Genomic DNA, 23,821 nt, shown 5'->3' with positions numbered 1-23,821 from the left:
GGGTGCCTTACCTTCGCCCAGAAGCTGACCTTTCTTATTCCACTTCTCTGTCCGTGCTGTAGCCAGTAGGATTAGCCAGGGACCCGCATGATCTTCAACGCTATCAACGACTAGCTGGGCCTGTAAACAATTGACCCGTACAACCGGGTATTCTCCATCGCTCCCTCTACCTGGGAAACTTCTGGTTCCCATAACCAGGGAAAGAGTGGTGCAGCGCACTTTGTCCAAATATAACTTAAATACATTTGGAGACTTGTTCTCGGATGGCCATATATACTCCAGAACAGATGATACACGCTTTAGTGAGGCCACTTTCATGGACCAATTCACGATCTGCAGACTGCAAAGAGCCCTTAGAGCACAATTACACAGTTACCCAATAGAACCTCCAGAATATCCACCATTGACGCTATTATTAAGGACACCGAGGGGGCGCACTTATTGTCCAAAATGTACAAATCCGCAATTGTGCTACTCCCGCCCAGAGACGAAAAGACAAGGTCGGCGTGGGAGGGAGACTTAGGACAGCCAATAACCGACGAAATTTGGGATTACTGCTGCGAACAAACATGCAAGGTCTCCTTCAATCATAAACACAAAATATTGCACAAGTTCATCAGACGGGCACATATCACACTAGTTAGAGTGCATCGCATGGACCCGGCACGCCTGCCTTAAGTGCTCTTCCCCGATGGCCGATTTTGCGCACATGACATGGACGTGTGGGGAGATAGCCAGATTCTGGATAGGGGTGTTTGGCGAGTTATCGCAAATGGCGGAAATACCCATTCCACCTTCACCATTAATGGCGTTATTGGGATTCTTGAAGACTCTCCCTAGATCTGTTCACCGCTTTTGTGCATTAGCGCTGCTATTAGCGAAAAGGGAAGTAGCGCTGAAATCGGGTAGCAAGTACTCGCCTAAGGTGAAGGATTGGTTATTTAGCATGTCCTACTGTAGTACGAATAGTGAATTGTACGCCCAGCCGCAACCCCCGAGATCACGGCCACTAGATATATGGCAACCATACAAGTCATACTTACTAGCACTTACCGCAGTTTGCTCACTGACGGATCATGATCAGTCAGTGGGTACCCCCTAGAGGAGTTGTGTGTACGCTGCTGAGGTACAAGGAAGATGGGTCTAATGTCAGATGTGAATCTCGTCCGCGCCCTAGGATGTTAAGAACTGCACAGTGTCTCCATTGTAATGTTTGTACATGAACCGACTATACACTGATATGTTTCGTTATTCTTGGTTTCTTTTTTGTGTGGAAAATATTAATAAAACTTAAAAAAAAAAAAAAAAGAATTTTAAGCCAGTCAGTGGAACTAGTCACAGGGTCTGTTGACCGATCTAGTGTTGGTAAGCGGCCGTACTCATCGATCTCTGCAGTGGTGGAACACACCCATTTTTTCAAAAGGACGGCCGTTCATAGACCCGTTCCACAAATAGTACTGACAGCAGACTCGTTCCTCACTGGCTGGGGAGCTCACCTACAACATCACACAGTGCAAGGCCTTTGGAGTCAACAGCAGAAGTTGCTCCACATCAATCATATAGAGCTGCTTGCAATATTTTTAGCCCTCAAAGTGTTCAGACTCACAAGAGGGTTCGTACAGACAACATGACAGCTATGTATTACATACTAAAACAGGGGGGGACACACTCTCTCCACATGTCCCACTTAGCCCAAGACATCTGGAGGTGGGCTATTCACCATAAAGTTTATCTCCTAGCGGAACACCTCCCAGGAGTGAACAATCAGATTGTAGATCTCCTCAGCAGGAAGAGGCAGCAAATACACGAATGGGAACTCCACCCTCAGGTTCTCCTCCCATACCTTCAAAGTTGGATAATCCCTCACATAGACCTGTTCGCCACATACCAAAACGCAAAATGCAGAAGCTTCGCCTCCAGGTACCCATACCCGCAATCCAAGGGATATTTGCCAATGCTTTTCCACCTCTCCCACTCATTCCATTAGTGGTACACAAGCTCAGGCAAACGTCTCACACTAATCCTAGTAGCTCCCACATGGGCACGTTAACCATGGTTCACAACCCTGTTGGAGATATTGCTGGTTCTGCATCAAAAGCTGCATTTAACCTCCAGTCTCTTCGAACAGAGCCATGGAGAAATCAGACACCTAGATCCCAAACAGCTGAACCTCGCGATCTGGCACCTGAAATCTTAGCGTTTGGTTACTTAACCTTCCACCAGAATGTATGAATTTCATTAAGGAAGCTAGAAGATCTACTACAAGGGCCTGCTATGCAGGCAAGTGGAAGAGATGTGTTATCTACTGTGCTAACAATCATATCAACCCTCTTGATGCTTCCATACAGAACATCATATGCTATTTGTTACACTTGCCACATTCAGCGTTGGCTTATACCTCTATCAGACTACACCTAGTGGCAATTGCTGCATATCTCCAAAATAGGCAGCATTTGTCGTTGTTTAGAGTACCTGCGATCAAAGCTTTCATGGAAGGACTACATACCCCCAAAACTTCCACCAGCTCCACTGTGGAACCTTAATATAGTCCTTACAAGGTTGATGGGCCCACCTTTTGAGTCCATGCACAAATGCGAACTACAGTTACTCTCTTGGAAAACAGATTTCCTCATTGCAATCACATCATTAAGGAGAGTGAGTGAATTACAGGCATTAACCATTCAAGAACCATTTTTCCAACTACACAAAGACAAAGTGGTTCTTCGTACTAATCCAAAATTTTTACCTAAGGTCGTATCTGCATTTCACATAAATCAGTTGGTAGAATTACCCGTATTCTTTCCTCACCCTGATTCAATTGCAGAAAGAGCTCTACACACCTTAGATGTTAGAAGAGCACTCTTGTACTACACTGAAAGGACAAAATCTTTTCGTAAACGGAACAACTCTGTTGCTTTTGCGCCACCACACAAAGGCAATCCTATCTCAAAGTCAGGTATTGCAAGGTGGATTGTTAAATGCATTCAAACCTGCTATGCGAAAGCAAAGAGAACTCCAACTGTACCCCTAGGGCAAATTCCACTCGTATGTTAGGGGCCACTATGGCTTTTTTTAGGAAACATTCCTATTGTTGACATATGCAAAGCTGCAACATGGTCTACACTGCACACATTCACTAAACATTATTGTGTAGATGTGTCAGCAAGACAACAAACCAATGTGGCTTAAGCAGAACTTAAGATACTATATCAGACAGCTCCAACAGCCACATGTTAGCCACCGATTTGGGTGGATACTGCTATGTAATCTATGCACAGCATGTGATCTGCAGCTCACATGCCTCGAACGGATAATGTTAGTTACCCAGTAAGCATCTGTTCTTGGCATGTAGAGCTGTAGAGCCACATGCGCCCGCCCACCTCCCCGGATACCTGTAGCTGCTGCAGCTCTCTATTTAATTTACCTACATACGCATGGACATCTCTATTCTTTACTACTACTCCATTCTCACCCTCTGCGGCAAACAATCTAACAATGGAGTCAATGCCCATGCGCACTATCATCGAAAGGAGGAGTCACCTACCTCGTGTGGAAAGAGGCCTTCGAAGAAAAATAAGTGCAAACATCCGGACCCAACACTAGATGGCGAGCTATGCACAACATGTGGCTCTACAGCTCTACATGCCAAGAACAGATGCTTTCTGAGTAAGTAACATTATCCTTATCAAGGCGTTCAAACAATATTTGTTCACAATACACGCATGTCCTTCCAGAATACCAACAAATGCCTCTAAGAACCGTGAACTTCTTTAAAGTGTGTTCTGCCTTGTATTTAGCTTCCCAAACCATGGTATCCGATACCCGATTTGGAAAACAGCATTTATTTATGATGACTCTTTGGTTGCTGCAAGTATGGTATCGGCAACCTGCGTCCGATCGCAGCATGTGCTCACAACTGGTGTTCTATTTCAGTATAGCTGTCTAGACCTTAGTGAGTATTTTCTTGGTTGGAGAGACGCGTCTCTCAGCAGAGGGTTATTTATGTGATCTGCAAGCTATCTGAGTTGTTTGACCTGCGTTGTACACTACGTATGTGTGGCTTGAGGTGCTTACAAGGTTTGTTTTGTTACCACGAGTCGGTAAATATTTAGGGTCTGATTATGATCTTGGCGATGGCATACTTCATCACAATCGAGATGGATATCCCATCTGCCAAATTACAAGTTCCATAGGACATAATGAAATTGTAATTTGGCGGACGCGATATCCGCCACTTTTGCGATGGAATAACCTTGTCTGCCAAGATCGTAATTGGTCCCAAAGTCTCTATCATGTCTGCTTACAGTCCATGTAAAATAGATGTGTGCTTTTATCCAATGTTTTTCAGAAAACATGGGAGAAATTAAATCATGCAAAGGGTGCCCTCACATAGCATTATGTGAGAAGTGATCTCTGCTGTGGGTTTATAACTTCCTTGGTGTGTTCAGAGGTTGTAAAGTAGTACACTTTTATTGGAACTCGGGTGCCAAGCCTTTACTCTAACTAGATATCTTGTAAGCAAGGAAAATTATATTTAAATATGCAATGTGTAAGTAAGATACAAATCATCAATATGATAGCACCTTGGGATCTTATAAGATCTCCATTATTCTTCCTGCAAAAAGCAGAGCTTTTATACTCCATAGGCAATTTTGTATACACATACTGAAATCCGCCAAATTAAAAGGGGGGAGGGACTGAGATTTAGGTGCTGTATGTTGATTAAAGAAACCATTCGGTATATATAAGGTCATTTTTATACTTTTTTTCTCACTGGATTTATCATTGATCTGGTATTGTGAGCATTTTATACACCATGTGTACATATATGTACATTTAAAATACTATAATCTAAGACTGTTCTATATGAATTATCAGGTTTAAATACCTGAAAAAGGGGTGTTCATTGTGGAATGACAAGGCGCCATTATATTTTTATACTGTAGCTAATCTAAAATAAGCTTGACATCGCACTTAACTTCTGGCTTCAGTGAATACGGAGCCTGTACATGTGGCTCATTCTTTAAGGGTGCAGACCTTTGGTCCCAGCCCGTCTGTTTTCTAGACAGCACAGGACTCTATTTCCTAGCCCAATCTTGTGCATATTTTCCCCTGAGTTCTCCCGGTACTAAAGATAAAAATGCTTGCTTTACCACCTTTTCACCTCAAAGTGCTTCCCTTATGCAAACTGGAGGCCAGTCATCCTCTAAAAGAATTAGGTCAAAAGCATCCGATAAATAAAGCTAGTATATAGCTTTTATCTTGTGTGGTATATCTACCTTAATTTGTATTTCTGAATCATAAACCCTCTTGGGAGGTATTACATGTCCATCTGGTGTCTCAAGCTGAATGTATTCTTTAGTTGAATCACCACCAGATGTTCCCTGAGAGTGTGGCAAAATATTTTGACTTCTGCTGCACTGGCCAACAGCTCTACCCTCCAAATCTCATTCCGCAGAATTGTCCATAGTTTGCAAGGCATGCTTTTTGTTTTTTAACTGTGTCTTTGAATCTGAACCTCTTTACAACTTCAGTTTCACGTCCTGCTTCACTTTTCTGCTTGATACGAGTCTTTTCTGTGATAATTAAGTCTGTCCACTTCTTTATGCCCTTTTACTATGCAGATAGTCCTGAAAAGAACAGCTATCAGGATGTTTTTGTTGATTTTTTTATTTTGTCAGGGTTGCAAACTATTTCCACCCCTACTGGATTGCTGCGTTGAGGGAGATAGTCGTTCTTTTTGTTTTTGCTTTCTGCAAACCGAAGGTTTATAGAGGTATAATCAATGGAAATAAACTTTGGGAGTTCCTTTTCGCGATCTTGAAGGGGAATCGCTGCCAACCTCTATCGCAGTGCCAGAACTGCAGTTTCTCTGTGGATATTACTCAGAATTATCGGAGACTGTCTCAATTTACCCATAATTTCTTCCCTAAATCCAGTGCAGATTTAGCTCTGTGCTGATTTTGTACTTGTTTTGGCTCCTCCGCTATCACCTCTAATGAGGGTGTACTATGCGTTTTTGCATAAAAACTCACAAATACCATTTCCCAAGTAGTACACTCTTCTACAGGTGATACCATACCAAGGGGAAGGCGCATAGTTCATATTCAATGCCTAAACTGGGGTGTCATATAAGGTTAGACTGCAAGCTACCTAAAATTAAAATTAATCTCGTCTTGTGGGTGCCTTGCTCCATGATGGCGCTAATATTCTGTGTACTGATTACTTTCACTGCGGCATGCACTTGTACAGGTTCAGGAGCAAATGTTCCTGTGGCAGACAGTGTTGAACCACGATCTTAGTAACTGTCTTACTTCTGCAGTTGTTCAATTCCGTGTGCCATGATATGGTGTGTACCCAGGCAGTACGGACCAGGTGGCCCCGTCATTACTTAAGGGAACCATTCTGATGTTTTGCACTACATGGGGTAATTGACTACAAAACCATTCTTGATGTTCTTGATCTCCTAATGAGACTTTTAAGTCATTACAGGGTCATAATTCACTCCTCTATATGATCTGTATGAAAGTTAGGATTTAAAGGATCAGACTCCATCCATGAATGAAATATTTTTAAGCGGTATGCAGCATGTGCATTTACAACAAATGTTACCCCATTGCCCATGTTAGGGACACCTCTAGCAAGGAGATGTACTGTGACTGGTACCCTGAAATTATGCCTAGCAAAATCTGAGCTTGCAACATATTCAACAAACCGATTTAGTAAACATGAGGTCCAACCAGAAATCAAAATGAGGAATAACATTTCATTAGTCAAACACCTGAAAAACCTACAACATTATATACCACCTATGTAAGTTGAAGTAGCTACCCCATATTACAATTGCCGTCTCCGCTAATTGCAAAACTTGGTTTCTTGAGTATGCCATTCACAATTACTCAAGGATCTAGAACATGGCCCAGAATTCAGATTTCCAGACACCCTGGCACTAAAGACTTATTCAAAGCGTAAATCCAAGACCGAAGAGCCAGTTGGTCTGCAACAACCTTGCAACCTGTAGAGCAGAATTTGAATGAGATGTGTTTTGGATATCAATCATTTCTATGTGAAATCACAGGAATAGCTAGAGGAACTCCAAACCCTCATTCAATTAGGAAGAACACTCTCAAGTACACTAGGAAACTGATACAATGTAAAGCTTTATTTTTAAAATCAAAGTTCTAAACTAGTACATATGATGTAAATTATTACTGCAATAAAAATAAACAGAATGCAAGCAGCATTGTGGTAAACGTGAACAACAAGAATAATTCTACCATATTGGCAGTGTATGTTATACAAACTCCTCCCTCATTTCTTTACCTCTAAGCTAATCTTAGCACTAAAAGAAGATCTAGTCTGAGTTTTAGATGATTCACACCCATAAACCTGTTTGAACCATAAAGCTTTACGTTCAGTTTATGTGCAAGGTCACCTGTTCTCGTCTAGGTTTACAGTGCACTTAAAAGCGCAGCAAGTGGCGGCTGAGTGTCTCCAGTTATCCTTCAGAAAGAGTGGATGATGTGATTCAGCATAGCCTGTCTTTTCTGATAAGGAGTTCAAGCTGCAGATTTCTCAGCTTTTGATCATTCTCCAGGCATCAAATCTCGATAAAGAAACTTTTCACCAGGACCTATGTGCGCCAGTAAGTGGCACTTTATGGCTGTTCATGGATCCTGCTCAACTCCAGAAATTACGTGCAGAGCCTGTATAGGCGCCCACCCTTGCGCTGACGTCTGTTTCTTTCTTTCTATCCCACTGGACGCAGATCTGGAGCTACCTCATCTGTTTGAGAAATTTACCTCGTACAAAAAATAGTTTTACAGTGTGCATGGGACATGACACCTCCCAAAATTATAGGTTTTAAGCCCTGTAAAAACTGTTGAAAGCAAATGTCTGCCACAGATCCTCGCTAAATTAGCCTGGGATAGTGACTGCATGTCAATGCACCTGAAGGCTGTTGGAGACCAAGAGATGAAACTCTACATTGCCAAACACTGGAAGACTCCGCATCAAGACCAGTCCAAGTCTAAAGTTCGACCCTGTTTGTGATGCAGAAGTCATTTGAGGGGCCTATCTTCCTCTCGATCCACCTCTTCAGGTAAGTCTAAATAAAAACATAAAATATTTAAGCTGAATTGGGCCCCTTCTCGCCACTCTCACACTTCGAAGAAGGCGCGGGGTGGCACCTACGTCTCAATCTCGTTCCCGAAGTTGTTCGACATCAGAGCCGATTCTGCAACTTGTTCCAGCACGGCCATGCTCCGATTCTTTGTTCTTTGGTGCTCCAATGAGCTGAGAGGTTCTCCACCTGGGTTACTGCCAGTGGGTTGGCCCTTGGCGCCAGCTGTACCCTCTGAGCCAGTGGGTTCTCATACCAGCTCCCCCCCCCCCCCGTTATTGCGTTCACTTGTTCTTATCCAGACTTGTTGTCTGTTTTGAATTGTTCTACTTGTTGTGACTGTATTTTTGATTCTCTTACTTGACCGCAAGCATTCTGCTACTTATAACCATGCCACTTCCCTCTTGCATAGTCATTTATTAGCACACTCTCGACCAGTTATTGTACTTGCTGTACCTCTGCTTTCTGAGCGCCCTCCCAACCTATTGCACTTTTACTGTATTTCTGCTCTCCCTCATTTATAAGTGTTAAGCCCACATAGTCCATGTTATTGTTGCTATTTTGTGTCTTTCATTGTCCGCCGCTCGCTTTTCCGCCTTTTTTTAAAATTATTTTTTTTACTGCTGCTCCTTCCCTCCCGCTTCCCACCACTCGTCAGCTGCGCCCTCGATCTCCCAGGACCTACTTATAGAGGTTGCAGCGCCACTCCAGTGAGCAGGTCTTGTTCCAGCCCCCCCCCCCCCCCCCCCCCCCCCCCGCCGCTGCTGCTTTTGCTTGTCCCTCGCGAGACTCTGTTCCTCTTTTGATTTGTTTGACTTGTTGTGACTATTTTTGATTTTCTTCACTTGACCGCAAGTATACTGCTACTTTTAACTATACCACGTCCCCCTTGCATAGTCACTTCTTAGCACCCTCTCCACCTGTCATTGGACTTGCTCTATATTTGCTTTCCGCTCTCTCAGCACCCTCTCCACCAGTTATTTTTTGCCATTTTGTGTCCACTTCATTGGCTGCCACTCCCCTCGCTCGCTTTCCCGCCATTCCTTTTATTGCCTCTCCTTCTCTCCAGCTTCCCGCCTCTTGCCAGCCCCGCCCACCTCCTCCAAGGACCTACTTATGGAGGCTGCATGACATACAGGCACAGCCGGCATGTCACTAGTGCTCCAAAGAGAAGCCAGTCTGCACCAGGACCATGCCCAGCTCCAGGAACTCTAGTTCTCCAGCCACGTGACAATACATTGCCACTGAGCTCTGCACCCCGAGCCCTGCAACAACAACTGCTGCTGCACCTCACCTCGATCCACAGTAAGACCTTTCACCTGCTGGCACGGTCTCTTCTCCTGCTACACCTGAGCACCCGCATGCACAGTGACCATCTCCGCGCAGACCTAGAGTGCTTCAGAGCAACTTCACTGTCTCTGGCACAACGCACGATCTCTCTGCAAGCACGTCAAAGAGATGTGGGACACCATCACCTCCCTCACCCTCGACGTGGTCTTCCTCACTGAGACCTAGATCGAACCTGCATCCATGCCCGACATCGCCACAACAACTGCTGATGGTTAGAAAATAGTACACAGAGACCGCATCAACAGACACGAACATAGAATCATCATTATCCACAAGGAAAACATCCACCCCACCACCACTGCAGACGGCACCACCCATATCATGGTGCACCTCAACTTCCAACTACAAATCAATAGCAAAACCACCATCAGAGGCACCCTCATCTACAAACCTCTTGGACCTTGCCCCTCCTTCAGCGACTGCATCCCAGAACTCAATGCACCGTTAGCCATTGGATCCAAACACTACATCTTCTTCGGAGACCTGTACTTTCACCTCGACGGCCTTAACGACACCAACGTCCTGAAAAGCATGAGCAACATCGGTCTTGTATAACTAGTCACCAATCCCACACACATCCGAGGACACACACTCTACCCCATATTCACAGCCAGTGACCAAGTCAAGTACAGCCATGTCACCAAGCTCACCTGGACTGACCACGCCATCAACCACTTCCTACCATCACATGACCCCCCTGCATTGCCTTCAAACCACATAGCACCACCCACCGAAGCTGGAAAAAAGTATCAGAGAGCCAGTGGACCAACGTTCTCAACACCTCCCACCCTTACTCCTCTAACAACCTTGAACAGGCTGTCAAGAACTTCTCCGCCTGGATCACCGACTCTGCCGACCTAGTCGCTCCTGTTAAGACCACCAAACTTAAGAGATCCCCCAAACAGGCCAGCTGGTACACTACAAAACTGAGAATCGCCAAACTCGACTGCAAAAGACTTGAAAGTAAATGGCGAATCAGAAAAGATCACAGACTGAGCCGCATTCAGAACGTCTTTCTGCCACTACCAAAGACTACTCAAAGAAATTAAAAAGAGCGCCCTCGCCAAACACATCGAAGCCAACTGCAACTGCAGCAAATAACTATTCAACATAGTCAAAGAGATCTCCAACCCCTCAGCCAAAAAAAATCACACCCTCCCAGGAACTCTGCAACAGTCTGGCGGACTTCTTCCATGACAAGATCTCAACCAGCTACAAAAACCTCGAACTTGTGCCCCCTGAAGCAAATCCCAACCACCTGGATCTCGTTCTCCGTACGAAACCCCACCGCCATCATGAACTCAGTCCACTCAGGAACAACCATGTACCCATGTCCCCACCATATCTACAACCTCATGAGTAAGACCATCAGCAGAGAGCTAACCGCTATCTTCAACACTTCCATCATCTCTGCCACTTTCCCTGAAGAATGGAAACACAGAGGTCAAGCCTCTTCTTAAGAAACCGTCCGTCAAACCCAGCGAACTCAAAAACTACCCCACCCCAAGGTCCTCAAAAAAGCCATCAACTGCCATCTCAATGAACACTTGGAGAACAACCTCTTTCTGGACACCTCCCAGTCAGGATTAAGCCCCAGCAACAGCACCGTAACAGCCCAGATCACTGCCACTGATGACATCAGAACCTACTGGACCCTGCTGCCCTGATCCTTCTTGACCTCTCAGCAGCTTTTGACGCCATATCCTACACCACCCTCATCAAGAAACATCACATTGGAATTCAAGTAGAGGCCCTCAATTGGATCGCCTCCTTCCTCACCGAAGAACTCAGAGAATCTGCCTTTTTCCTTAAACCTCGGAACCAAAGAACATCATCTGAAGCATCCCTTAAGGCTCACCCCCTAGTTCCACACTGTTCAACACCTACATGACCCACCTGGCCAACTTAATCAGAACCCATGGACTAAACATCGAATCCTATGCTGATGACACCCAAATCATCCTCTCGCTATCTGAGACCCATCCACTAAGAGGACCAACTTCCGAAAGTGCATGATGAGCGTCACAAACTGGATGAAAGACAACTACCTGCAACTCAACACAGACTAAATGGAAGTACTGATCTTACTGATCTTCGGTAACAACTCCTCCCATGGAACGATTCCTGGTGGCCTTCCGAACTAGGACCTTCACCCACTCCTCTAGACCATGCCCTCAATCTCGGCATCATCGTGGACAGCAAGCTCACCATGAGAAGCCAGATCAACACAGTCTACTCTGCCTGCTTCCTCACTCTTCGCATGCTCTGTAAGATTTTCAAGTGGCTCCCCATCAACGCCAGGCATACCCTCTCACCAGCTACTTGGACTACGGCAAAGCACTCTATGCAGGAATTACTTTGCACCTCTTAAGCAGACTGCAGACCATACAGAATTCAACTGCCTGACTCATCCTTGACCTTCCAAAGTGGTCCCACATCCCCTACCCCCCTCCACCTCGGAAAACTATGGAGCTCAACCGTTGATCCCTAGTGTATCATGAGTTTTAGTTACATCCGGAGGTGGAACAAGGTCTTTTCTTAAAATGAGGAGAACCTTGGCTCGATCTGTTCGCCACCGCCTAGAACTCACTATGTCAGCACTCTGTGTTGAAGTTTCCAAGGCGGTGCTCGCTCTAAAGAGCGTTCCACCGTGATTGGAACTTGGGACTCCTGTATGCCTTTCCCGTCGTTACCACTCCTGCCCTGGTTTCTCAAGAAATTATTCAGGGTCGACTGATCCCAAGTCATCCTCGTGTCCCTAGAAAGGGCACTGATAGCATGGTATCCAGACCTCCTGCGCTTGATCATGTGTCATCTGATTATGATGCCCCTCGAGGAGGGCCTGCTGTCGCAGTAACAGGGGAGGGTTTTGCACCCGGGCCTTTGGAATCTCCACCTTCATGCTTGGAGTTTGAGTGGCCACAGCTGAATATCTTGGCAGCCGGGCATCCCTCAACAAAAACTGTATATGCCTGTCATTTGTTGCTTGATGCAGTGCTCGGCATGCAGACCATAGGTCAAAGAAGTTACCTGATGGTTTGTTGTCTGTTTTGTCCTTAGCACAGTAATGCCTTACCCTGGGCACAGTCAAAAGGGTACCTTTTGGTTATTTCGTCCGTTTTGCGATTGCCGAATCAGCCCTCTTTAATTCTCCATGTTTTATGCGATTTTTGAAAGGTTTAGATTTGTTTCCTTCCTCTACCAAATATCACCCTGTTCGTGTTCTATTATCCACCTCACCCCTCTAAGGAGAAGCAGAGACTCCATTGCTTGTACCCCAAGAGAAGGCTGAGCTTTTACAAAGATTGTATCAAAGAACACAGAATGGATGATCAGCTCTTTGTGGGCTTCTCTGAAGCGAAGAAAGGCAAAGCTGTGCGAAAGAACCCTACTTTGCTGGATCGCACTTGCCTCTGGAAAGACTGTGTACTCATATTCTCAGGGCAATGGCTCCTACCACTGCATAGGCACACAGTGTCTCTGTCCTGGACATTAGCCAGAGATCTATGCGAGTATCCCTCCATACGTTCACAAGGCGCTATGGTCTGGACAGTCAGGTCCGCCGAGCGGTGCGTTTTGCCTGCTGGGTCCTGCAGGACTTTCTAGTTTAAGTCCATTCGCAGGCCAGCCTCCAAATAGGTATTGCTTTGATATATGCTCAAAAGGTGAGGAATCTGCAGCTTGAAGTCTCTATCAGAAGAACAAGTTAGTTACCTTCGGCAAAGCTCTTTCTTGTAGAGAGGCTATCTAGCCACAGATTCCTCACTGACCCTTCCATCCTCCCTGTTCTATGATTGGATTAGGGCCGGACTGGCCGTAGCGGGCACCGGGGGTTTCCCCGGTGGGTCGCCAGGGTGGGGAGCCGGTTTTGTGCCCCTGGGGACCCCTTTTTTAGGTCTCGCCTGACCCAGAGCATGCGCTAGTCTGGCGAGACTTATTGAGAGGGCTCCAAAAAGTGCTATCAGGCCAGCCTAGAGCTACAGTGCATGTGCGCGGGTGCGTGCGCCGCGCTTTACCGCGATTACTTTCACTTTCGCTTTGATGTTTGAGCGTGATCACTTTCGCGGCCGCATTGCATAGCCAATAGGTCTCGCTTTTGGGACCTCATAAGTATTTAGTTATGCAACTGTTGCATGTCTAAACACTTATAAGGTCCCAAAGGCGAGATCTATTGGCTATGCCAATGCTTGTGTTACAGGGGGTCGGTAATATTGGCCCCCTGTTACAAAATCGGCCGAAACCAGCCCTAGCAAACTGCTCGGCCGCATACCCCTTCACACCCCAGGGGGGCTGCCCGAGCAGTTTGCCAGGGCCGGTTTCGGTTCCCAGTCCGGCCCTGGATTGGGCTCTATCCATTAATAAAATCCCGAGTTTAGGAACCTGCAACCTGGTTGCTCTTAATTTGCTTTTGGGGCTCAGCATCTGGGGACGTGGAAATCACCTGACAGCAGCGCATGGAGTGGTGCCTTTATAGGCTCTGCATGTCATTTCCGGAGCCGTGCCAGTGCAGAGCTGCATGCCCAAGTTTCCTGATCTGACGCCTGGGGAATATTCAAAGAGGTAGTTATCTGCAGCTAACCCTTTGCACTCTGTGCTTATATAACATTGTTTAGTTGTCTTTGAACCTTTTAAGATGACCAATTGGCAGACAATTGCCCGATGCCCCTTTACTTTCATTCTGAGACTGTTCTTTGAGCAATAACAAACAAGAAATGAAGTTATCAGTTTTCCATGAAACTCTGATCACACCTTAATAATCATTTAGAACAAAGTAGCAAGCTCAGATTAAATTTTGTGATTCTATTATAGCCGATTACGTTGAAAAGAAAAAGTGACCTAAAACAAAAGTGCATTTTGTATTCATCATACGCATTGACTTTTATAAGATTCACATGTGTAAGCTAAAAGAGAAGTATAACAGCACAATAGTCATAACAGCCCTCATCCCTGATCCCTTTAATCTCATGGTTATACAATTCCCTTGGCCACCATTCCTCTCTGATCACCCTTCCTAACTTCAAGATTGAGCGAAAACATGGTGTCCTAAAATGAACGCGACTCTCTCCTTTTAGCACATTAGCTTCGTTTCTCGTCCATCACTCCTGCTCATCAGTTCTTCCTGTTTCTCTACCACCCCACGTTTCTATTGTTGAGTGACTTCGCTGGCATTGAGTTGTTCTCACAATGGAAATGCATTCAGTGCTGGAAACGGTGCGCAGACAAAGTAAAATGAAGGAGCTTTACATTGTTGGCTTCAAGTAGTTTTCTTGACACGCATTTAGAAAGAGTGCATACATTTTAAAATTCTGAATGATGAAAAGGGTGTTATCATTCTGAAAAAAAAAACTTCAGTGGTATACCTGTTCCCTCTCTTTGGTTTGCTTTCAGTTGTAAATCTCTTCGTTGTTTTGAATGTGAATCTCTAAACCTCAATTTCATTGGCACTTAAAATTACGGTGAGTTTGCGCTCTGAACAATATCAGACTATAATGTTCCATATGTGTGGTATAACTCTTCGAAGAAATATATGCTTACGTTTGTCTTTATGGAGCTCAGAACCAGACTAACATATAATGGAAAGGAATCTAGGTATTCATACTTCCCACGCCCAGATCTGGCTCCCATGCCTCCTCTGTTTTAGATGACATTGTACATCATTTGAAAAAAAGAGTGTATACCTTATACCTTCTTTGTAAATTAATGTGTTGACATTTTTCAAATCAATTAAATAACATAAAACAGTTTTTTCACTTTCCCGTTTTAGAAGTCCCTGCAAGCATTGAATGCTTGATTGCTTTGCGCAAAACCAAAAACTTATGACTAGAGGAGGACGGAATGGATAAGAGGTGTGAGGCATGGGGGCTGAGGATGCCATAAAATGGACCACCTAGTGTGCATTTTAGATCATCATTTGTAAATGTCAATCCTCTAGCTTGAAGTGAGAGATAGATGAGCTCGTAAGACTGAGGAACGAGGTCTGGCAGCTGAAGGGAGAGATCGGTGAGGGAAACCGATCTGCTAAAAATAACACGTTAATGTACATTTTGGGACAACGTCATTTGCCCATTTTAACTCATCCAGGGAAAAGGAAGGATGGAGATGGAGAAATTATTTGGGCATGAGGAATGATTAAGCCATGGGAAGTAACAGATTAAGGTTGTTGGAAAATTGATGCCGTAGGAGCGCCGCTTCCTGCTCCCAAACAGATCAGGCATTCAGCGACTAAGCCCATTTATCAAACAAGCATTCATGATAAATTATAAAGGGTGAAAAAAAGTGCTCTGAGGCCCACTCAGCCCGAGTCAGAAAAAAATAACTGAGGCTGTGAGGCAAACTGCCAGTACAAGACTTGCTGGGAGAGGGAATCTGCTGGCTCCTTAATTAATCAATGCATATTTTGAACTCTGTGCATTTGTAACCTCACAGGCTCCTTATAGGTCTCGCTTGCCATGAGCATGTGCTAGTGCGTGCACGCTCACTTGCAAGACTTTTGTTCTGTAAGGGGCCTGGAACCCACCCATTGCTTACTATTAATCTGCAGCTTTGCCACGCTTCTTTGCTGCTTCCGAATTGGGCAGCACTTGATATGTCATTTCCTTTTTCTTTTGTTGGCTTACGAACCAAGAACTGATGAATTAACTTAAATTGGTGTCCCTCCACTGGCCATCCACTGCTCGCAGTGAACTCTATGATGCGGTCAATGCTGGCAGCATCATAGCGCTTTTTTTTACTATCTCCATCCTATTTCTTCTCTTACTCCTTCCTGCCTATTTCTTCTCTCCTTATCACTGACAGGAGCAAAAAAAAAATAAACGCTATGAGGTGGCCAACGCTGGGCACTTATCGTTCTTTTTTCCAACTGTCCGTTTCCCCCATGCCCTCTCCTGTTAACTCCACCCCGTTACGCCTCCACCCAACTAATCATTTTCAGGGTCCAGAATAGCGTGCTACTCCAAAAAAGTGCTTCGGCACCTCATCAGGGTAGGAAGCGCTATATAAATGCAATTACAATTGTCAAGTGCTTTTTTTTTTTTTTACTTCCAGGGGAAGTAATACTGGAGCAACGGAGCTTAAGCAACAAACGGGGATGTCAGCAGCTCTGACCAAAACGCCATATCCTATCCTTGTTGCAGGGATTCTGCGCAGTCACAGAACTGTGCTTGAGATCAGAGGACCTTAGTAGGCATGGACTGAGTCATCCTACCAACCGAGCACCCATGAGCCCGTGACTGACTAGCTATAGTGTCTCACGTGCCCTCCTACTCTTTCACAAAGGAACAAGTGATTAGACACCCCAGAACACAACACTCCCGCCCCTTCCAGGAATCACTGTTACAGGACACACCCTTCCGCTCTCACACTCGTACTAGTCCACAACAGGTTCTGACAGAGACACGAGAAAAATTTAAAATGTTTATTTTTACTATTGTGCTTTGGTTTGCAGTATACGTGCACAACAAGTAGGAAAATGCCTAACACAAATACGGGTAGCATAGCAAGCAGTCCGTAAATCAGAAATGGAGCTGTCATTATATACGACAGTGTAGCCTAACCTCCCTCCCCTTCTAAAGAAGCAAAATGATCGTATATCCGAAGATCTCTAGGTGTTAGCAGCAGACCCTGTACCTTAGTATATGCAGAAGAAAGTTCTACATCTCAGTTCTACATCTCAGATGCTGTTCCGATCTTTTTCCTGGAAAGGTCCCTCCAAGTGTGTGTTACCTGTCTGTGCATACCTATATGACAAAAGTATGTGTTCCCAAACAACAGTTGCATTTGCGTGTTTTGTCTAGGTTCTAGCGCCTGACCTAAACAGAATAACAAGAGGCATTATTGTTCGACCTTGTCTACAGAACGCAAAAACAACAGCATTTGCTGATGAGTGAATGGATTCTCAGATGCTCTTTTGCGATCAAGAGCACACTACGTGTGAGACAGCCTTAATTTTATGTGGGTGCATGAATCCTTAGGTCCCGGTAAAAAAAACAGGTACATAGTTTCAAAATTTTACTCGCATGATAATATTGTATCCTCTGATTTGACCATTGGAGACTTTGCCATGCAAAGAACCAAAACTGAATCCAGTACAGTCCTAGCCTCAAGTGCAACAGGGCTCAGCAATAGACTGGTGTTAACAAGAAAGAGATGGAGCCGTGTGCATTAACACAGCACAGCAGCACACGTCTGAAATCTGTCCTTGCCCCTACCCCGTCCCCTCCCGCCAGAAAACACTGCCAGTGTTGGCAGTATCATAGCACTTCTTTTCCTAACTTTTAGCCATGATGCGCAGCAGCCACGCAGCTGTACAACATGGCTAAAACACATTGACAAAGCCAATAGCTCTCGCATAGGCGAGGCCAATTGGCTTTGCCAGTGCCTGTTCCTTCATGTTTTCCTTTTATATAGGCATTTAAAGCTCAAATCTAACACTTCAGCACAGTTATTGTTAGATATGCAAAATTGTGAATTGTATTTAAGTGGTTATTACAAGAAAAAACATTTCATTAAAAAAACTCGTTGGCCCTGCACTTAGGAATAATGTTAGCTTTTACCTCCTATTCAAGACACAGCTGATCATTTTTTACTTTGTAAAAATAAGTGTTCTGGGGTGCCTGCAAGGCTGTGTGTATATCAAGTCAAGGTGGACATGATACAGAACTAGGATTACAAGAAAGGAACATTTTTGTTATTGATTTATCGCCAGCCCTACATGCCTTGCCTCTTTCACAACATGCAACAAACATTCATAAATGGGGATAATAGGATTGATCTGCAAGATAATCCTAGATCCTGCATTTACCCCGTTATATATATTTCAAATCTGCATGAGAGCACATCATTTGAGAGTTTTAAATAACTGATTGGACATAATCCACTCAGCATGCAGTCTCTTAGAAATTAAATGTTGAAATGTTTGTCTGCCCTGGGCAACTTTCATAAAAAATTGTTCTGCAAAGCAGAAATGTATTAACTTTTAGCGATGAGTCATTCAGCTCACATGTAAACTAGTAGTGTTCAGAGCACATCTGTCTTTCCCAACATAGTATTGACAGAGCTTCAGTTAAAATATAATTTTCTCAATTCTCATCTTTGCACAACATTCATAAGAAGCAATTTTATTCAGCAGTACAGGTGATCTGCACTTCGTAGTCTACAACTTCTTTTCAACTATTGTTCTACAGACACAGAAAGCCTGCATCCCAACAGATGGCTGCCCGCATGCGTCTCCAATCGCCATACTGAGTGGGTAAATCTCTTCAATAGAAATTCTGAACACGTTCTTCCAGAGTCAACATGGTGATCTCTGCTGTTCCGTATTCTTTTTTTTATTTGGTTCATGTAAAATGCGGCCTGGGATTAGGTTTGTAGACAAAACATTCGGCCTCAATGCCAACTTATCTCCTTGAAACAGAAAACCTGGTGCGCTGTAACCCACAAAACATCTGCACATTATATGAGGGTGTTGGATTCTGGGCAATTATCAGTCCTGTGCGATTCACAGGAGTATTTTTTGTTAGTGGGTTCCAAATTTATTTTCACAGTGATTAGAAATGCACACACTGAATATATGTAACTATAAAGATGAAAAAAATGGTAGCAATGAACTGTTAATAAATATATTAAAATGAATTGCAACATGGTAACTGTTTCAGAATGTCCTTGCATGAAGAGAGAACTAGTCTGTTTTCCATATCCTCCCATCTTGCCCCTAACTAAGCTGTCTTAGTACTAAAAGGGTCTGTATGAGTTCCTGAGGTGGCCTTTAATTCCAATATATTTAGTCAAGCAATAAACCTGTTGTTGTGTATTGAGAAGGTCGTTCTCTGCTTCTGCGCTTAGTAAGTTATGATGTTTCAGCAAATTGGTTAGGCTGAGCTGGCTCAGAGAAAGTGGCTGTGGCGTTCACCAAAGATGTTTACAGCTTTGCGTGCGCCATCCAAGTCTCACAGAAAGTTGAAGATGTTCGTCTCTGTCTGATACTATTCTCTACCCAGCTCAAATGCATTTTTATGAATATTTTGAAAGGAGTAGGCCTCGTATTGAATAATGTCAAATGCAAGAATTGACTTATTAATATTGTTACTATTTCAATTAATTCTGTAAGACATAAATCATGTAAATACATATTTAAATAACTGATTCTCTATCAAACTATAATAAAACAAATGTTATGCGTTATACTTGTGCGAACAATACTAAATGCTGCATGCATTTATAAATGAAAAATATGCACTCTAATATATGAAATGCAGATGGGGGAAGTACATAAACATGAAACGCAAAGATTACATCAGTAGGTATATTCATGCCAGCTAGTCAAGGCAGCTAAATTGGCCACATCAAATGAATCATCCTGTACTTTGCTCTTAATACGTAACCAAGGAGCCATGTACAATTTTCCCAAAAGGTCTTAAAGAATCAATTTGATAGCTGCTTATATATTTTTTCATTTCTACACTACCCCTTTATTTTTTCTCTTGTTCTCAAATCTTCATAGAGATGGTGAATTAGAAAAACCTGGAAATAGGAGTAGAATATTGTAACCTTCATAGTGACTGTAGCCTGTAGTCCGTGGGGTATCTGCAGATCTCAAAAGGCACCTGTCTACCCTCACCATTAGCCAACACACTGCACCAATGGATTATATTTCAAAAACATTAACTGGTATGGCAGGTGCCTATGTGGTAGAAGAGAGCATGGCCGCATATGGATTTTTTGGAGGAAGAGTACCATCTGAACGAAGTCTTGAATTGAAATGCTAAGAGGTGCACTTTCCAGTCCCATAACTAGGTCATGGGGTGCTTGCAGACTCTGAATACGGGAAGATCCATACGCACTAGGAGCAATAGAATTGTCAATGTAACTTTAGCCTTCGCTCGCATCCTGTGATATCTTTCGCTTCTCTAGCTCATGATTTGTGTTACACAATTGACCATTGAGTTGTCAATGTCCTTGCATGGGATTTACGCTCCATCCTGTTCTCTCACTGTTCCTCTTTCAAGCCTGAGATGTAATCTGCTCTCTTGTAATATTTTTTCTGTCCTGTCGGTTTTGTGGCCTGGGACTTACACTCCCTGCCGGTGATGTCTCTTTCTTTCTTACACAGATCTACAAATCGACAAAGTGCAATGATATGCAGCAGTCTGGCAGCTGTCCCCGTGGACCCTTCTGTGCATTCGCACATGTAGAACGTATGTTGCTTTTCTCTCCTTTTCAAGTCACCCAATGCATGCTTTTTTCCTTTTTATTGTTTTACATAGGAACACTGTGTTGGATGGCACATAAATACCTTCAAGTCCAGTTGAGTTTGCAGATTTTCTTCCTGTTCTTAGTAAACATATCCTGTGAAAATTCCCTGTCAAGAGAATCCTTCATCCACACCCGGTGAATTTATATCCTGAAAATATATTTGAGTTTTCTGCAGTGCTAGACAATTACTGCTAATTATTTTGCAAGAGTATGAGTTGGTTACAATTTGTCATGTGTGGAAATGTATAACGTGTCTGAGGCTGTTGGACCGGCTATATTGGAAAATGAGCCTGCAAATATTTATTCTTCAAGACTCTTTGGCCCTCATTAAGCGAAGCTCACAATTCCCAGGGGGACCTTAAGCCATGTTACCAGCCCTATTGAGAATTTCAAGGAGCACGAAAGTACCACAGACATCTCATGTTTCCCCCAGGGATTTCGAGAGCAGTTACAATCTCCAGGTGAACAACTGGGGAGAGTGAGGAACCAGTAGGGGAATCGGGCCTGTGTTTGAAGATCACAAGCAAAATTCCTACTTATCCAGAAGGAACCAAGGTTTTACCTAAATCACTGTTAATTTAGCACTCCTGGAGATAAAGGGACTCAGTTATCAATAACTTCTGGGGTGCAGAGTTAACACCCTCTAGACCAGGGCACTTGTAAGGAGTTCCTTTGTGAAATCATCAGTTTAGTATTCAATACAGTTTCTTGTGAAATTAGATAATTGACACTGGTATACAAATCCTTTAACTCTAGAACCCAAGAATAGGAATTGTAGAACTGCATTTCTGATGGATACAACTACCTATGGATTCCTCACCTTCTGAATATGTGCCAGCTTTCTACGGAAACGTCTCTTTACAGCTCTCCCACGTGGAGGAGGATGTCATAATGCCACGTCTCTCCACGCATCTCAGTTTGAAGTCATTGGAGCCATAAGAAGCCCTCGTCGGTGTGCTGACGTCAGTTCCCTTTTTCCCACGCCTTCAACGCGTAACTTTTTTGTTCTGCTCTCCGATAGTGTAGCAGTTTTGTCTTTTGTTGGTAATAACATTGTTGCAGTGGATAATGTCTTCATCTAGAAAGTCTGGATTCAAGCCCTGCAGGGAATGTGAAGGTCAGATGTCAATTACTGACCCACCAACAACCGCCTTTGTCTTGGTTCAGATCATGATGTTGATGCCTGTTCTTCCTGCCAGAAAATGAATCTAAAGGCTTTGAAGGAGAGGGAGGCTAAGCTTTTTATGATCAAGGAAAGATGTGAGAAAAGAGGATGTTGGAAATGTCCTCCTCGTTCAGAGTCACTGCCTGCCCACGCTTCGAAATTGCCCAGAAGGAAACACAAGAAGTATCTGCGTCATGGTTCTCGACGTCACTCTTCGAAGTATGTTTCCCTGAAGTCGGTGTCCCCGGTTCCGAGAGTCCATGAACAAAGAGGTTAGATTTCTCCAACTCGGTCTCCACATGTGACTCCGGCGTCGCCGAGTCAGAGAGCAGTGACACCGTCTGGGAGTCTGAGTCAGTACTGGATCCAGATCTTCCTCCACCTCGGTTTGTGCCTCCTAGGCAGGAGCAGGAGTATCCGGAGACTTTTGGAGGAGGAACAGTACTTGTTTGAAGGAAATCAGGATCAGGAAAGGTGAGATGGTGTCCTTTGATCCTGAGTATGAAGGTTTAGAGGTGGCAAGTGGCCTTGATACTTAACTGGAGTGGAAGTTGTTGTCCCCAAAGGGTATTGCTCCACCGGAGTTTCTCGCCTTATCATTCTGTGATCAGAAAAGGGTCAGAGATGCTGGAATTGCCATTGCCATCTACAGAACTGAAATCGAATTTGTTGATGGAGGTGCTTCATGCTTCCATGTCCTCATCTGAGCCTATGTTACCTTTTAATGAGGCCCTCACTTAGCTTATTCTTGAAATTTGGCAGACACCTATGTTGTCAGCAGCAGTGTCTAGATCTATTGCAAGACGGTACATGCCTGCTCCAGGTAACCTATTGTTTTTGTCTACTCATTCTACCCCTACGAGTTTGGTGGTGCAAGCGTCCTGCTCTTTAAAGTTGACACCTGTTTTTTTCCCTACGATTCCTGCTGATAGGGAGTCTAAAAGGATGGAGCAGTCTGCAAAGAAGGTCTTCTCTTCTGATAGTATGGCTCTAAAGTCTACCAGCTCAACATTCCTGTTAGGAAGTTCTATCCATGCATTGATGGAGTCAGCCAAGGGAGTTGTTTCGAAATTTGCAGGTGATCTTCAAGGACATTTTTCAGAGTTGGTGAATGACAGCCAGGCAAAGCCCACCAGGTAATTCAGTCAGGCTTGGACACTGCGGATTCAGTTGCGAGGGCAATGTGATCTTCTGTTGCCATGAGGAGACATGCTTGGCTTAAGGGGGTCTGGCTTCTTGCCAGATGTTCAAGCAACATAGTTGGATTTGCCATTTGCTGGTTCATGGCTGTTTTGGTGCAAAAGCTGATTCTGCCTTGAGAGATTTAAGGACAGTAAAGCGACGGCGAAGTCTTTGGGCCTTCAAACATAGCCTAAGGACTATAGGTAGTTACGCTGGTTCGGGGGCTTTGGCCGGAAGTTAAAATTTATAGGCAGAAGCCAATATCAGCCACAACGGCAAGCATCCAATCCCCTCTACAGAGGTTATAGTGGGCGGGGACAATGTGGAGTTGCCTATCAGCCTTCTTACACTTCTTCCTTCTCCTCTTCTTCCAGTGTCGCAGGAAAGCAGCCATACTTCCTCCATCTTGGGGTGTGCTTGTCCAGTGGGAGGACGGTTGGCCTATTTTCTACCTCAGTGGAGATCTGTAACTACGCATCTTTGGGTTTTGGACATTGTGGAAAATGGGTACTCTTTATCCTTACAAGATTTTCCTCCACCTTTTCCTCCCCAATAGGGCTTTTGTGAAGTAGAACTTTTCCAGCTCCTCTAACAGGAGGTTCAGATTCTGCTTCAGAAGGGCGCAGTAGAGTTGGTAACAGAGCAGTTTTGGGATCAGGAATGCTATTCAAGGTATTTCCCGATTCCCAGAAAAGACAGTTGGTTGCTGCAGATCCTGGACCTCAGGAGTTTGAACTGGTTCCTCAAGCAGG

At 44.2% G+C, this 23,821-nt stretch overlaps 1 protein-coding gene across 6 annotated transcripts in view; it reads left to right on the top strand.

Annotated features, from left to right (window-relative positions):
* Positions 1–23,821, top strand: part of UNK (unk zinc finger) — a 683,439-nt gene that overhangs the window by 337,191 nt on the left and 322,427 nt on the right. For all 6 annotated transcript variants that reach the window (XM_085616970.1, XM_085616969.1, XM_085616974.1 and 3 more), the window contains exon 7: positions 20,580–20,664. In XM_085616970.1, coding sequence (XP_085473096.1) covers positions 20,580–20,664 — 85 coding nt within the window. The remainder of the gene's footprint in view (positions 1–20,579; positions 20,665–23,821) is intronic.

The sequence above is a fragment of the Triturus cristatus genome, chromosome 7, assembly GCF_964204655.1.
Source record: "Triturus cristatus chromosome 7, aTriCri1.1, whole genome shotgun sequence".
In the NCBI taxonomy this organism is placed as follows: domain Eukaryota; kingdom Metazoa; phylum Chordata; class Amphibia; order Caudata; family Salamandridae; genus Triturus; species Triturus cristatus.
Note: the sequence above shows the minus strand (reverse complement) of the source record. Positions and strands in the feature narration are given on the sequence as shown.